This window comes from Aptenodytes forsteri, unplaced genomic scaffold (assembly GCF_000699145.1).
Source record: "Aptenodytes forsteri isolate BGI_AS27 unplaced genomic scaffold, ASM69914v1 Scaffold289, whole genome shotgun sequence".
Classification (NCBI taxonomy): Eukaryota; Metazoa; Chordata; class Aves; order Sphenisciformes; family Spheniscidae; genus Aptenodytes; species Aptenodytes forsteri.
Genome location: NW_008795025.1, coordinates 2302162 through 2316887, shown reverse-complemented (window position 1 = coordinate 2316887; position 14726 = coordinate 2302162). Strand labels below are relative to the sequence as shown.

Sequence of the window (14726 nt, the reverse complement as noted above, 5' to 3'; positions counted from 1 at the left end):
GGTCATCGTGAGGAGTGGGTCCTGGGGCTGCAGGAGGGTTGCAGGCACTGTGGGGATGCTTCTGGTCTGTTCACCCTGGGCTTGAACTCCTGAGCCACCAGTGAAGGAATGTGGTGAGTGCCTTTGTCTGCGCCGCTCGCTCCCAGCACGCACTTGGAGCTGGTGCTTTGATGCCATTATGGGTTTGGCATGGCTGTCCTCATGCCGCTTGCTGGGTGGAAACCCCCAGGAGCACAGGGGGTCAGGGAACCAGACGTGAAGTCACCTATTTCAGTGCGTAACAGCTGACCACCTTCTCCTCCAGTGGCATTTCAGCCACGCTCACGTGCAGCGACTTCTCAGTGCCTTCTGCAAAGACCCCCTCCCGCAGCCCCTCTGACCTCCCTGCCAGCTCCCCTCAAACCAGCTTCTCTGGGTTACCTCATCGCGGTAGCATCCTGCAGGCACCAGGCTTTGATTCCTTATCCCACCCATCTTGTCTAGAAGAGCTTTGCAGGGAGCAAGGACTGGCAGGAGCACAGTTCTTGACGCTGGAAGTCAGTCTGGCCTCGTCCCCTTGGGGCTGCAATTCGAGTATGGCCGGGGTCCTGTTGAGGTGGGTCAGAGCATCACCAGCAGCACCAGATCTGGAGGGCTTAGCAGGTATTTTGGGAGCTTCTGCTCAAGCCCAGATCTGGAGCAAAGCGTAGCTGATGGTCCAGCTGGAAAAAGCAAAGAGGCCTGAAGATTGTCCTGGGGGTGCATTGGCAGCGCTTTGGCAGTGGGAACTTGCTGACTGTGTGTGGGGAGTTTGCTGGTTCTCAGCTGCCCTGGTGATTCCCCCATTGTGTTGTTTCAGATGCCTACCTGAGGGCCAAGGCTTGCAGGGAGCTAAGAGCTGTCATTTCTGGCCCATTTAATCCAACCCAATCAGGCGCAGGGCTGCTTCTGATCAGTCCCACTTTCCTTTGTGAGCTCTGAAGACCATGCAACCAAAATACCTGCCAAGAGCAACAAAAACCAGAGCAGTGAGGCACCTCCAGTGATCACAGAAAGCGAGGAGGGAGACAGCTGCGGAGGCACATGTGCACAGGAGAGGAAGGAGGGGGTGAAACAGCAGCAGAGGCACAGGGGGCAAAAGGCAGCAACAGAGGAGGTGAGGTGTGCCTGGGGGAGGAGATCTCGCCCCGTCCTCTGCAGCAGAAGGCATGAGTCAGCAAGGGTGCATGGGTGGAAATGTCGGCGCTGAGCTCCTGGAGAGCTTCCTCAGAGATGAGGATGGATAAGTGTCTCTTGTTGAGCTGGAGGTCTTGTATGGAGACCGTCGCAGGGCTTCCCTGCAGAAGGTACTGCGTCCTTGCAGACTCAATGGTGCCTGGCAGCATTGGTTGTCCCCTGCCGCATAGGCACATAGCTAAAGGCTGAACCTTCCTTTTAACAGGCCTTTTTTGACCCCGAGTAGAGGCAAAGTAAGTCAGGCTGGGGAGATGCCACACGGTCCCTTCCTGGAGCATGGAAACCTCTTCCCCAGCTCAAAGTCATCATCATACAAATTTTGGCCTGGGCACTGATTTCCATCTCCCAGGCAGGTCCAAATCCACTGGCTGTGTGTCCCAGATGTGTCGGCATCCATGGGCTGCCAGATGTGCCATGTGGCAGAGGTCCGGCAGCCACCGCGCCTCCGCAGCGCCTGCCCCGGGGCTGAGCTCCACTGCAAGCCAAGAGCGGCTCTTCACAACCGCTTTTCCACCTGAGTCAATGGGGAACAATACCTTGCCTCTGCTTTTGTTCCCTGCCCGGTGTGCTCCTGAGAAGCAAGAATAAAACCCATCTGCGGGAGCACTGGAAGGCGGAGGCACGAAGCATTCAAGGCATCGTCAAGAAGCAAGGAGCACATTGCTTTCCAGCCAAAGCTGACCTTATTCAGGGCAATCTGGTCTGCAGGCTGAATGTAATCCCCTGCTCCCAGCCAACTGGACGGGAAAGTGGCATTGTATCCCAGCAAGAAAATGAGACGGCGCGCTGTAATCCTGCAATCAGGATTTTTTTTTATTTTTTATTATTTTTTATTTGTCCCTGCCAAAATAACTTCAGATTAGAAATTAAAGTGCTTGTGAAGGAGAGCTGTAATTACCTCGGGAGAAAATCCCCGTGCTTGTCGGCGGCACCCAATGCTCTCATCCTGAATTTTAACAGCAGCAATGCGATGGGTTGGAAAATCTCTTTCTTTCCCCAGCTCTGAGCTCTTGCAAAGGGGATTTGGAGCTTTAGGGTTTGGGAGTGGAGTTCGTGTTGCCTGATTCAAAGCCCACCACAGTTGGTTCTCTGTGCCTCCCCTTGCTCTGCCTTGTCAGCCTCACTCTGCAAGTGATGCTCTGCCAGCAGGGCTGTGTTGCGGGGGATGCACGTCCTGAGGTGTCACAACCACGGGTGTCCCACTGAAGGGCACCGGCCACCAAGTCATGGTTGCACATCACCCTGTGCTATCTAGGGCAGCAGGGATGGAGGAGGTGGGGCCATAAGCTCTCCAGCCTCCTGCTTGGCTCCAAACTTCCAGCTTGTCTTCCAGACCCCTTTGCAAAGTCTCATGGGGGGCTGAGGCTTCTTCAGTTCCCCTCCTGAAGCAATGAAGCCCAAGGGGAATAAGGCAGGTGGTGAAGCTGCGGTCCTGGACGAGACATGTTCCCTTGCAAAAACCTCACAGAGAGAGGGTTCAGCTGCTCTTTGGGTGGTTTTTTTTTGCAGTTTGATGGCTGTGATGCAAATCCCTAAAATGGGAGCTGGGCGGGTGGTACCTGAGCATGTAGAAGCGTGAGGCTCATGGATGCCGGGTGGGTGGGGGACATGGGAGCGTGCTGTACCCCAAAATGAAGGATGTGATACGCCACCGACCCGTTGGCGGGTTGGGGCTGGGGTGAGTAGCTGATGTTGTAGGAACCCCGAAATTAAGATCTTGGATGTCGGGCTATTTTATCACCTTGTCCTGGCTTGGTTTGAGCTGACTCAACCCAGGACCCCTCTGCACATGAGCTAGGGGCTAAGTGAGGGAAGCGTTTTGGACTGTGAGGGGCGATGGGGGGTATGATGCTGGCATGATGCTCCTGGGTTTCTCTTCCAGGCCTTGGCCGTACACCATCTTCCAGCGCGGCTTTGACTTGGTGCTGGGCGAGCAGCCATCTGACAAGATTTTTCGGTAAGTGGTAAAGGCAACCTGGTCAGCACATTTTGGGCCTCAAAAATATGACTCAGGATGTCCGGGCAGGCTGGTCCCCCAGCTGGCAGGGCTGAGCACGGCTGTCCTGTGCCACCTCCTGGGGACATGCAAGCATGGCTGGGAAGGTCCTACCACAGCTGCCATGTGGGCTGCTGGATGCCCAGCAACCAGTTCCTCCTCTCCATCCATGATGAGAGTGAAGTTTAGGCTCTGAAGGAGGATTTCTACCAAAAAGAGAAGTGTCTGTCTTTTTTTTTTTTAATTACTTAAATTACGTGTGCTTTTTGGGATCATTTGGGAGGAGCTACCCCACTTTACCCTGCCCATCTGCCTTTGCTTGGGCTGGCATCCCTGCAGGGCAGGGGGGAGGTTCAAGGGCATGGTTTTGCATAGAGGCAGTCCTGTGCGCTCAGTGTTTCCCTCCATACCAGCCTTTGCTGCTGTCCCTGGCAGGTTCACCTACACCCTGGGGGAAGGCATGTGGCTGCCATTGAGTAAGAGCTTCGTTATCCCACCAGCTGAGCTGGCCATCAACCCCTCGGCCAAGTGCAAGACCGATATGACGGTGATGGAGGACGCGGTGGAGGTCAGGTAGGTGCGACGGTGGGGCTAGGGCATTTAGGAGGCGTTTCAGCAAATAAACTGGTGATGCGTCCCTAGAGCGAGAGGACCAACCCAAAGCACATGGGAGTTGATGAAAGCTGGGACCCCCACCCCACATTTTGCAGATGGAGATTAGTACATCCATTAACCTGCCCCACGTTAGTGCCTGCAAAGCTGAGCCTTCGGAGGTAGCTCTCATCATCTCAGTAGCTCCTGCATCCCTCTAAAAGCTTGGCTGTTGTTCAGTCTGCTGTCAGCCCGAGGGAAACCTGAGCTTTGGAAAAACCCATGCAGCAGCCACGGTCGTGCACGCGTTCACAATGTCTCATCAGAGCAGTGACACACCTCCTCCTCCTCCTCTTCACAGGGAAGAGCTGATGACCTCCTCCTCCTTCGACAGCCTGGAGGTCCTCCTTGACTCCTTTGGCCCTGTCCGTGACTGCTCCCGGGACAACGGAGGCTGCAGCAAGAACTTCCGCTGCATCTCGGACCGCAAGCTGGACTCGACGGGCTGCGTGGTGCGTGGCCCCCCGGGGACCTGCAAATCTCCTTCGGTGTGAGCAAGGAGGGGGAGGGTGGAAGGGGGAGGGCTGCATCCTTCCTCCCTTCCCATTGCCTCGGGATGGATATTTTGGGGTTGGTTTTGCAGCGGGAAGAGATGTTTTCGGGCTGGCATCTCCTCCGTCCCTGCTTGCTGCATGAAACCTGAGCTTTGGAAAAACCCATGCAGCAGCCACGGTCGTGCACGCGTTCACAATGTCTCATCAGAGCAGTGACACACCTCCTCCTCCTCCTCTTCACAGGGAAGAGCTGATGACCTCCTCCTCCTTCGACAGCCTGGAGGTCCTCCTTGACTCCTTTGGCCCTGTCCGTGACTGCTCCCGGGACAACGGAGGCTGCAGCAAGAACTTCCGCTGCATCTCGGACCGCAAGCTGGACTCGACGGGCTGCGTGGTGCGTGGCCCCCCGGGGACCTGCAAATCTCCTTCGGTGTGAGCAAGGAGGGGGAGGGTGGAAGGGGGAGGGCTGCATCCTTCCTCCCTTCCCATTGCCTCGGGATGGATATTTTGGGGTTGGTTTTGCAGCGGGAAGAGATGTTTTCGGGCTGGCATCTCCTCCGTCCCTGCCCTTGCTGCATGTATGCACAAGGGAGTGAGAGCCCATCTGCTTGCTGGCTCTCAGGGAGGTCCCACATCACTCACGCATGTCCCCTGTCACCACCGCACCTGCTTTGCTGTGCAGGGAAAGCGTGTGCCCCGAAATGGAGGCTGGGGCATCCTGCTGTGATGCCACCAGAGGTGGACATCGGTGTGCAGAGGCTGTGAGCATGAGGCAGACGGTGGGTTTGGAAAGGGCAGCATTGCTTTGGCAGTCACCGGAGCTGGGTGCTGGTCAGTGGGGTTGATGCCAGCACATTACCTTGGTGGGGGCGGCTTGGGGGGCTCCCACCCCAGGGGATGCACTCCCCAGGCTGCAAAGAAGCTTTGGTGCAGGAGGAATATCTGCAGCCATGGGCGGTGTTGCCACTGTCCATCCCGCAGCCCCCAAGCATTGCTCAGGCTGTGATTTCCAATGGAAAGCAGCGCTGGAGCCCTCCCCTCCACCTCAGCTCTGGGCCAGATTTCTTCCTTGGGGTCTTCACCTCTTGCTTCCCCCACCCCTGCCAGTGCCCAACAGGACTGAGCCCCATGAAGGATGGCACAGGCTGCTATGACCGTCACGTTGGCGTGGACTGCTCGGATGGCTTCAACGGGGGCTGTGAGCAGCTGTGCCTGCAGCAGATGGTCCCCCTACCTGAGGAGCCACTGCTCTACAACATCCTCATGTTCTGCGGGTGAGCAACCCATCACCGCCCCGGCCACGGAGACACCCCCAAGGTGCTGCTGTACCTTGCCGCTGCCACCCTGAGCTCGTAGGGTTGGGAGGGAGGGTCTCCTCTGTTCCCAGTGTCCCTGCTGGGGTGGCCTGGTGGCCCCAGTCCTCACCAGTGGGGGCTGCATCTCATGGTGGACCCTGTGCTGGCTTACCAGGTGCATCGAGGACTACAAGCTGGGCACGGATGGGCGGTCGTGCCAGCTCATCTCGGAGTCATGCCCCGAGGTGGGGGACTGCGGTGAGCCCCGCGAGCTGCCCATGAACCAGACACTATTTGGGGAGCTCTTCTATGGTTATAACAACCACTCCAAGGAGGTGGCCACAGGGCAGGTGCTCAAAGGGACGTTCAGGTGAGTTGGGGACGTGGGGAGGTGACCCCAGCAGGGTCAGACCTCGCCATCCTCTCCAAGAAGGCGGCATGGGAAGCCGCCTGGGGCTGGACCTTAGCAAACTGCCTGGTCCATCCACATCTGGCCAAGCTTTGCAGGAGTTGGAGGGGGTGGTGAGGAGGGCACATCTAAAGTTTTCCATCGAGAGCAGACATCTTTGTAACCTGTGCCCAAAGGAAAGGCTTGGTGCTGGATGGCTTTTTGGGATGGGTCACCAGCTGGTGGAGGATGATCCCAGGCAGTTCCCCTGTCCTCCAGCCCTGCCCTCCTCTCTGCAATTAACTTCCAGGCAGAACAACTTTGCCCGGGGCCTGGAGCAGCAGCTGCCAGATGGGCTGGTGGTGGCCACGGTGCCCCTGGAGAACCAGTGCCAAGAGGAGCTCTCCGACCCCACGCCCGACCCTGAGTTCCTCACCGGTGAGTGAGTCCAGACGGACCCACACCTCTCCCAATGGGGCAGCTGCTGGCGTGCCCAGCTTCAGCACCTATCCCTCCCAGGGGATATATCTACCGTGGGATATGTCTAGTCTGACTTTAGCATCCTGCACTCACCTGCAGCAGCAGCAGTGGTAAAAGAAAGGCATTAAAAAGGGAAAGGGAGAGGCTGTAAATTAATTGTGTGGCATAAAAGCTCAAGCGTCCATGGGATATTTGGGGTATTTGCAAAAAAGGATTTTTTTTTTATTCAAGGCAAAAAAGTTTTCCAAATACCCTTCATTTGATTTCTAAATCAGAAACCCTTTGGCCGCGTAATGAAGCATTCAAAACCTGCTGCAACCAAACCAAAATGTTTCAGTTTGTCCTGCCAGAGCATCATGGGCCACGAGCGATAGGGTTATCATGGATTCCTAGACAACCTTCAAGGATTTACCTTTCTTCCACCAAGTTGCCAGCACCCCTAAATAGCCTTTGTTTCCTTGGTGCTTGTTGCTGTTGGCTGAAATGGCCAAGGACACCGGGCAGCTACTAAATGAGGGATGTGGATAGTAAGGTGTTTTGGAAGGTGTCTGCAGGGTGGTCTCATATGAGACTTTGTGCATTCGCTTTGTTCGGCAGAGCTCCCAGGAGGGTTTTGCGGAGCACCCGTGAGCTGCACCCAGGGTCCGATGGGTGCTGGTTGCCCTGACAGGGTGCATGGCAATGTAGGTGTGTGTGCAGGCAGATGCAGGCAGGGAGGAGGGTGCTGGCGGGTCCTGGCAGGGCTGAGCTACCCCAAGAGAGCTGTGTTGGCAGGTCACCCCTCCAGCCATAGGGATGCTCAGCCCTGCCTGGAGATGCTGGAGGACATCTGCCTCCTGAAGGGGCTCTGCTGCCCTTGACATGGTTGCATGGATGTAAGGAAGGCACTGCCACTGTGGCCTCAGCATCACAGCAGGGTCGGTGGGACTGGGACTCTACTGGCAATTATGCCAGGGAGACAGAAGCCAGTAAATTATCCTATTCATTTCCCACTGCTCTGCTGGCTCTTTGTGGCTGATTAAGGCAAAAAAAAGAAAAAAAAGGAAAAGAAGTAAAATCTTCTCTGCTTGTCAGTAAGCAGATCTGGATATTGCTGTGAATAGATGAGAGGCAGAGCTGCTGAGTAAGGAAGGACTGTTTTTGCATAAACACTTTGCAGGGAAGAGCAAGGCTCTGAAGCTGTTGGTAGCAGCCAGCACCGAAAGGAAGGGCACTGGAAGGCAAAAGATCTTATCCTCCGCCTTCATTTCTTGTTATGGAGCGGGGGATGCCCATTGTTATCCTCCTGAAATCCTGCTGTGTGGCTGTTTAGCAGCAGAGTTTGCTGCTTCCCTGCCAAGCAGAGGCATGCTGTGTTGGCTGTACAGCAGCAGAGCTGCAAGGGAGGAGGTGGCCATGCCCCGGCATCCTGCTGCAGCACATCATGGGATGCTCTGGTCACCAAAATCAGAGCCATGAGCACCCTTCAATTGACTTTCTGGGGCTTTGGCCAGGCTTGGTGGCCTCTCTGTCCCTCTGTTCATGGCAGCTGAGCTGCTACATGCCTTGGCTCATGCCTTGGGCAGGACAAAGTGGCCACCCAGCCCTGGTCTCCATGAATTTCTGGCTCCTGTAATGCACAGTTAAATGGCTGGAGAATGGGATGTCTTTGCCTGAAGAGGGAGAAACCCCAGGTCCTGCTCAGCTCCAGCGTTGCCATAACGTCCCGAGGGAACAGGAACATCAGCAGGTGTGTGATTTCCCCCATACATGTGTGTCCCAGTCAGCTCAGTCCTGGCCAAAGGGGACCCCAGGGCCCCTCAGTTGGCTGCACTCAGGCACACGTGGCATGAAGGTGACTGTTCTCAGGCCTGCAACCCACTCATTAAAAAGTGCAGCTCTCATTAGTGAAATAATTAGCACACCTGGGCATATCTTGGGAGCAGGCTCCGGGAAAGAAGCAGAAGGGGATGCAGGAGGAGGCGGCTCATTATCTTCCAATGCACAGCCCCGGATGGCAGGATGAAACAAGCCCATGTGTTTTCCTTCAAAGCCATCATTTTAATTGCTGGGGAGCAGCTGACCCTCAGCTCTGAATGCCTTGCTGCCTCCCCCGGGGGATGTGGTGTGTGCATGGTCCTTTCCCCCCGGCTTCTTCCCACCCCATTGGCTGTATTGCCCCCCACATGGCACGAGGGGCTGCAGCCATCCCCATGGCAAGGCATCCCTGGGCAGTGGTGCTGAGCCCCCATGTCCTTTCTCTGGCAGGGATGGTGAACTTCAGCGAGGTGTCCGGGTACCCCCTCTTGCAGCATTGGAAGGTACAGTCCGTCATGTACCACGTCCGGCTCAACCAGCTGACCATCTCCCAGTGTAAGCGTGCAGGGCTGGGGGGAAGAAGGGAAAAAGGGGTGGTGAGAGGACACACAGCCTTCTTCTGGCAGGTGATGGGCTTAGAGGTTGGTTGCCCATCGCAACCATGTTGGAGGGGTGGCAAGGGCTTCGGGTCCCCTGGGATTTGAGCATCTTCTCCTGTCTCCTCTCCAGCCTTCAGCAACGCACTCCACTCTCTGGACGGGGCCACCTCCCGTGGAGATTTTGTGGCGCTGCTGGACCAGTTTGGCAACCACTACATCCAAGAAGCAGTGTATGGCTTTGAGGAGTCCTGCTCCATCTGGTATCCCAACAGGCAGGTGCAGCGGCAGCTCTGGCTAGAGTACGAGGACATCAGCAAAGGTAGGAGCCCCGCTTGTCCCCAGGAAGGGTCCCCAAAGCCACCCCATGGGAATGGGAAGCTGGGTTTGCTTTTGGCATAGCAGGGAAAGTGCTTAGCCTGTGTCGGGGCTGCATCCCATCTCGTCCTTTTATTTGCACCCCACTCTCACACCCTTTGAAGCCAGCTGAAGGACTCCTGTGGACTGCAGCAGGCGTTAGTCCAGGCCAGAAAGGAAGATAAATACCCACATCCCCAGGGAAATGAAAGATGAATGCACTAATCCCACCAAACCGTCCTGCCTGATTCTGGACTTAACTGTTATTTGTCTTTAATCCTGTTCCTTCCTTTTGTCTCCTCCATATCTGCTCTCTTCCACTGGCATCCCATGGCCAGACTTTTCTCCCTCTAATATGCTTTATTCTCCCAGGCTGTCAGCGCTGTGCTTTTAATGTCTGGAGCCCAGTTATGAACTGGGAGGTTCACCATGGTGCAGAGGGCATCCGGCACTGCTGCATCCCCTCTGGAGCCTTCGCTGCAGCGAGGTGTGATGGCTCCCCTGTGGAAGAGGTTTTGGAGATGGGCAATGGCTGGTTTGGACACGAGCTTTCCAAAAGCAGAGGGAGCCTAACGCCTGCCTGCTGCCAGCTGTCACCAGGACCACAGCATCTCCTCTTGTGCTGGCCTTTGCAAAGCTGCCTGCAGGCATTTTGCTGCCTGTGCTGGGGACGTTGGGTTGCACCACCCAGGCTTGCCCAGAAGCTCGTAGGTGCAGGCAGCGTGAGCTTGGAGCTCACAGGCACCGTGACCGCCACATCGTTTCCATCATGAAGCTTCATAATTCTCAGTATTGGCACCAGCCTACGGTGTTGCTCTGGCTATGCCCCAGCCGCAGAGACATTTGTTTTCTCTCCAGGGCTCTTGTGTGGGAAAGGCTTCTTTCTGACCCTGAGTCTGGATCCTGTGGACTCAGACCTCCTGGAGCCTGGACTTCTTCCCAAGCCCACCTGCGAAAGTACAGACCCATTGCTGTTTTGCTGTGGGCTGTCTCCAGATGTAGCATCTTTTGATTGCAAGTACATTTTTTTTCCTCCTGCAATTTCCTCCTCTTTGATTTTCCTGCTTGGAGGCTTTTCAGGTCTGGCAGTCTTTTTCCACCCACAATATCACATTTCGGTTTTGCTCTGGCACCTGCCACTTTCCCTCCTTTGCTTTTTGTTTGCAAACGTCAGGAGTTGGATATTGATTGAGAAATTGCAAGAGACAAACAATTCCCTGGCTCCTCTGCTTTTCCTCGGCGCCTGCTAAGCTGCAATTCACAGCCAGCCCAAAGCGATCCATTTCCAGCTTGCTGGGGGAGCGGAGCAATGCTCTTGTACCCTGGGTTTTGTTTAACAGCCTTGTTTTCTTTGCAGGATTCTTGAGGATAGGCTAGCACTGGCCCATTTCTCAGCAAACCCTTGCAATAGGAAGATCTTCCTATTGAGCCATGGATGTGCTCTCCGGCAGCTCCCCGCAGCAGCCAGCCCGTACCAAGCCACTGCCAGTGATGCCCTGAGCCTGCCCCAGGGGCGAGGCTTTGCCTGGGCATCCTTTGGCTTCTTCCGACCCCATGAACCACCATCAGTTGTCCCTCTGGGCCCCTCTTTCTTTGGTGTAGAGCTGGGGACATCCTTTGGCAGGGATTTTGGGTGAAAAGCACCGTTCCCCTGCACAGCAAGGCTTGCAGCAGTGGGGCGATGCTAGCCAAGGCACAGCAGTGATGGGCAGATCCTACCTTCTTGACTGCTGTGCCAGGACTTTTCCCCTTGTGTCAAAATATTTCCTGCTATGGGAGCACTGGAGAAAAGCCCACCAAGCACAGGGTCTGGCTCACTGCCTCGTGTGGCAGGGCCACAGTGGCACCCAGCATCAGGCACCTTTGCATGGAGCTGGGAAAAGTGTAGACCATGGAGATGTTTTCCTGCTGCAAATCTTTTTTCTGAGCCTGTTGGGCTGCAGGGTTGCCTGAGGGTTGGCAGGGTAGGACCTGCAGATATTCCCCTGTGTGCACAGGGCAGAGGGTAAACAAGCCTTCAGTCTTGTCACAGTCTGGCTGGGGGTCTGCTGTCCCGATAAACATATCTGCTTCCACCTCACCATTTTCTTTTGCTTCATGATGGTGCTTTGTAAGCTAAGCCCTTAGGGAGAGACTCTATTTCCTTGCCTAGCTGCAACTTTGCCCACCTCCATCATGCCCCATGACAGTGCAAAGAGACGGGAGGAGTCTGGCTTGAGCCAGCTCCCAAAAGGGAACTGCTCCCCATCTCCCTTCCCCTCCATGGGGAGCGAGTGCGGGAGGGGTGGAGGGGCTGGAGAGGACCTCGGTGGATTTGTAGTCATCTCGGTAGCTTTCTGGGCATCATGAGGCACTAGGAAGTCTTCCCTGCTCATTCTGAGCTCTTTGGTGCTGTTGGCTGCAGACCTTTGGGGGCGGGGGGCAGGGGGGAGCACTGAATCGGCATCGTTGCTGTGCACCCTGGTCTGACATTCATCCTCTCTGATGTCCAACATGCTCTGTCACATCACCTTTGATGGGGGTCCTTGGGAACCGAGGGAGTTGAGCAAAGAAATCAGCTGTTGGGCCAGGAGGGCTTTTGCAACGGAGTGGTTTGGCAGGGGGCTTTGGCAGGGCATCAGTGTGGGGTGAAGGTGCCCAGGCAGGTCCTTCATGAGTCTCCAGCCACATGAAGGAGGCTCCCTCTCGTGGGGACCTGCTGCAAGGGTGGTCTGTCCCAGTGCCAGGCAAAGGGCTGGGGCTGGGGAAACTGAGGCATGGGGAGACAAAATAACCTGCAATGGTAAAGGCCAGGGTGGACTTTTCAGTCCTGATTCCTCCTCTGAAGACCAGTGAGCATTTCATCCCTACAGAGCAAACAGGGATCTCTTAAGGATATAGGGGGGTCTCTGGGCAGCACTGCCTCTCTCCTGGGTGGAAAGCAGGGCTCTAGCCCCCTGGCATCCCCTTAACGATGGCTCGGAGCCCACCCTGGTGCCCCTCTTTTCCCCCTTCCCCAGGCAACTCCCCCTCGGACGAGTCAGAGGAGCGTGAGCAGGACCCCAAGGTTCTCACCTTCCCCGAGTACATCGCCAGCCTCTCCGAGTCAGGCACCAAGCGCATGGCAGCCGGCGTGCGGATGGAGTGCCAGAGCCGCGGGCGCTGCCCCTCTTCCTGCCCTCTCTGCCATGTCGCCTACAGTCCCGAAGTGCCGGCTGAGCCCATCCTGCTGGAGGTCACCAAAGCGGCCCCCATCTACGAGCTGGTCACCAACAACCAGACCCAGCGGGTGAGAAGCCACTGGCTGGGGGTGGTGGAGTGGGCATGGGGGGTGGCAGGACAGCATCAGGGTAGTCTTTGCAGGCAGCTTGCCCTGGTAGCATCATGTCAAGCCATGGCAGCCCTTGTCCGTTGGCCAGCCCTGCTCTCCAGGGTGGATGGACATGCTGAAACCCACCGGGGGATGGATGAACACTGATTCAAGTGGTGGTGGGATGGGAGCTCACCTGCCCAGTGCTCACCCCCTTCCCCTCTCTCCCAGCTCTTGCAGGAGGCCACCATGAGCTCGCTGTGGTGCTCGGGCAGCGGGGATGTCATTGAGGACTGGTGCCGCTGCGACTCGAGTGCCTTCGGGGCTGATGGGCTGCCCACCTGCGCACCTCTCCCACACCCTATGTAGGTCTCCATGCATGCCCAGCCTGGCCTTTTGGTGTGATGGGTCTGGGGGGAGGCCGTGATGGCCAATGGCGTGGTGGCAAGAGTGGTGAGGCTGGGGTGGCTTTATGGGACAGATTTGCAAGCGAATGGGGGACCTGGAAATCAGGCCAAGGGTGCAGAGATGCAGTGTCTCTTCTAAATTCAGCTGAGGACTGGGGAGCTGGTTTTGGATCCATCCTAGTAGAGCAACCCCAGGAAAGGAGCCCTTTGGACCAGCGTGCCCAGAGCCAGGAGGGGTAGGAAAGGGGGAGTCAATTCTCTCCTGAGCTTGCTCTCTCCCATGCGTTAACGGCTTTGAAGCCCTTTTGCTGTGAGAAAGTGATGCAAAACCAGTCCCTACATCCTACCTTACAAAACCCAACTCATTTCTGGTGCATTTGTGTGTGGTCTGCACAGCAGAGTGGGTGACACTAGCAAACACACTCATGCTGCCTTTTGCACCAGCCATGGGGACTGGCTGGAGAGGTGGTCCTCAGCATCTCTCACATACCGTGTGCCTCAGCCTGGTGGTTTTGCTGCCTTTTTAAGGCACAGAGGAGCAGTAAGGCAGTGATAGACATGGGTGGGGATAAGCACAGGTGGGTGGTGGGGTCAGCTGGCAGACCTTGCCCTCCCAAGATGCTGACCAGCCGGCATTGCCCCCCAGCCTGCGGCTCTCCACCGTTCACGAGCCCAGCAGCACATTGGTGGTGCTAGAGTGGGGACACTCGGAGCCCCCCATCGGGGTGCAGATCGTTGACTACCTCCTCCGTCAAGAGAAAGTCACCGACAGAATGGACCACTCCAAGGTGGAGACAGGTGAGTGGGGACTCCATTGGTTCTCTCTGGGGAGGGTGGGATGGAGATGTTGGAGCAGAGCCTCTGTCTCCCTCCTTGCAAGGGGATGCTACAACATATCCAGTATCCTGTGGAAGAGAAAGCAGGCCCTCTACTGCCCACCATGCTGCAGAAGTGGCAGCTCCATGCCATGGTGATGAGCCTTGCTGGAAAAGCAATGGGTCCATCTCTGCACCCACCTCATGCATAAGCCTTGGTCCCCCTTGGTACCAGGCAGCGTGGTAGTGGGCACAGACCTCAGTGGCTCTCCACAGCCCTGGGGACACCTGTGTCATCACCCGTGGCATGTCCTCCCCTCTCTCCCTAGAGACGGTGCTGAGCTTCATGGACGACATCATCTCTGGCGCCAAGTCACCCTGCGCCATGCCAGCCCAAGTGCCTGACAGGCTCTCCTCCACCATATCCCTCATTGTTCGCTGCCTGGAGCCTGACACCACCTACATGTGAGTTGCCTCCCCCGTGCCATGCCTGTGGCAGTGCTGTCGCCCTGACTGTGTTGCTCCTGCCTGATGCTGCCTGTGTTTCCATGAGGTCTTGGGAGTCCAGAGCTTCACCTTTTTCCTTCTCGGCCAGGTTCACGCTCTGGGGAGTTGATAACACAGGAAGACGCTCCAGGTCCAGTGATGTGACGGTCAAGACCCCCTGCCCTGTGGTAGACGATGTGAAAGCTCAAGGTGAGATGGAGGGAGCTGCTGGACTGTGATGCCTGGGACCAGCAACAGGGAGTTGCCCCTTCCAGCATGTCCCCGCACACGTCTCATGTCCTGGCTGTAACATCTCCTTCACCTATGGTGGCCCGGGTGCTGCCACGTGGTGTTGAGGGTTGGTGTGGAGGGTGGCAGGAGGTACACATCCTCTCCACAAACAAACACAGAGGCATTCTGTGCTGGTGGAGGGGTGGGAGGATGGGGGGGGGGGGGGAGC

The 14726-nt window shown here is 56.5% G+C and overlaps 1 protein-coding gene across 1 annotated transcript in view; it reads left to right on the top strand.

Moving 5' to 3' along the window:
* The window catches only part of ASTN1 (astrotactin 1), a 55677-nt gene that overhangs the window by 34655 nt on the left and 6296 nt on the right, over window positions 1-14726 (top strand). The window contains exons 10-22 of the mRNA XM_019471142.1: window positions 3098-3172; window positions 3647-3784; window positions 4164-4314; window positions 5464-5630; window positions 5827-6021; window positions 6350-6477; window positions 8767-8871; window positions 9046-9234; window positions 12269-12537; window positions 12790-12923; window positions 13612-13763; window positions 14110-14245; window positions 14376-14476. Coding sequence (XP_019326687.1) covers window positions 3098-3172; window positions 3647-3784; window positions 4164-4314; window positions 5464-5630; window positions 5827-6021; window positions 6350-6477; window positions 8767-8871; window positions 9046-9234; window positions 12269-12537; window positions 12790-12923; window positions 13612-13763; window positions 14110-14245; window positions 14376-14476 — 1940 coding nt within the window. The remainder of the gene's footprint in view (window positions 1-3097; window positions 3173-3646; window positions 3785-4163; window positions 4315-5463; window positions 5631-5826; window positions 6022-6349; window positions 6478-8766; window positions 8872-9045; window positions 9235-12268; window positions 12538-12789; window positions 12924-13611; window positions 13764-14109; window positions 14246-14375; window positions 14477-14726) is intronic.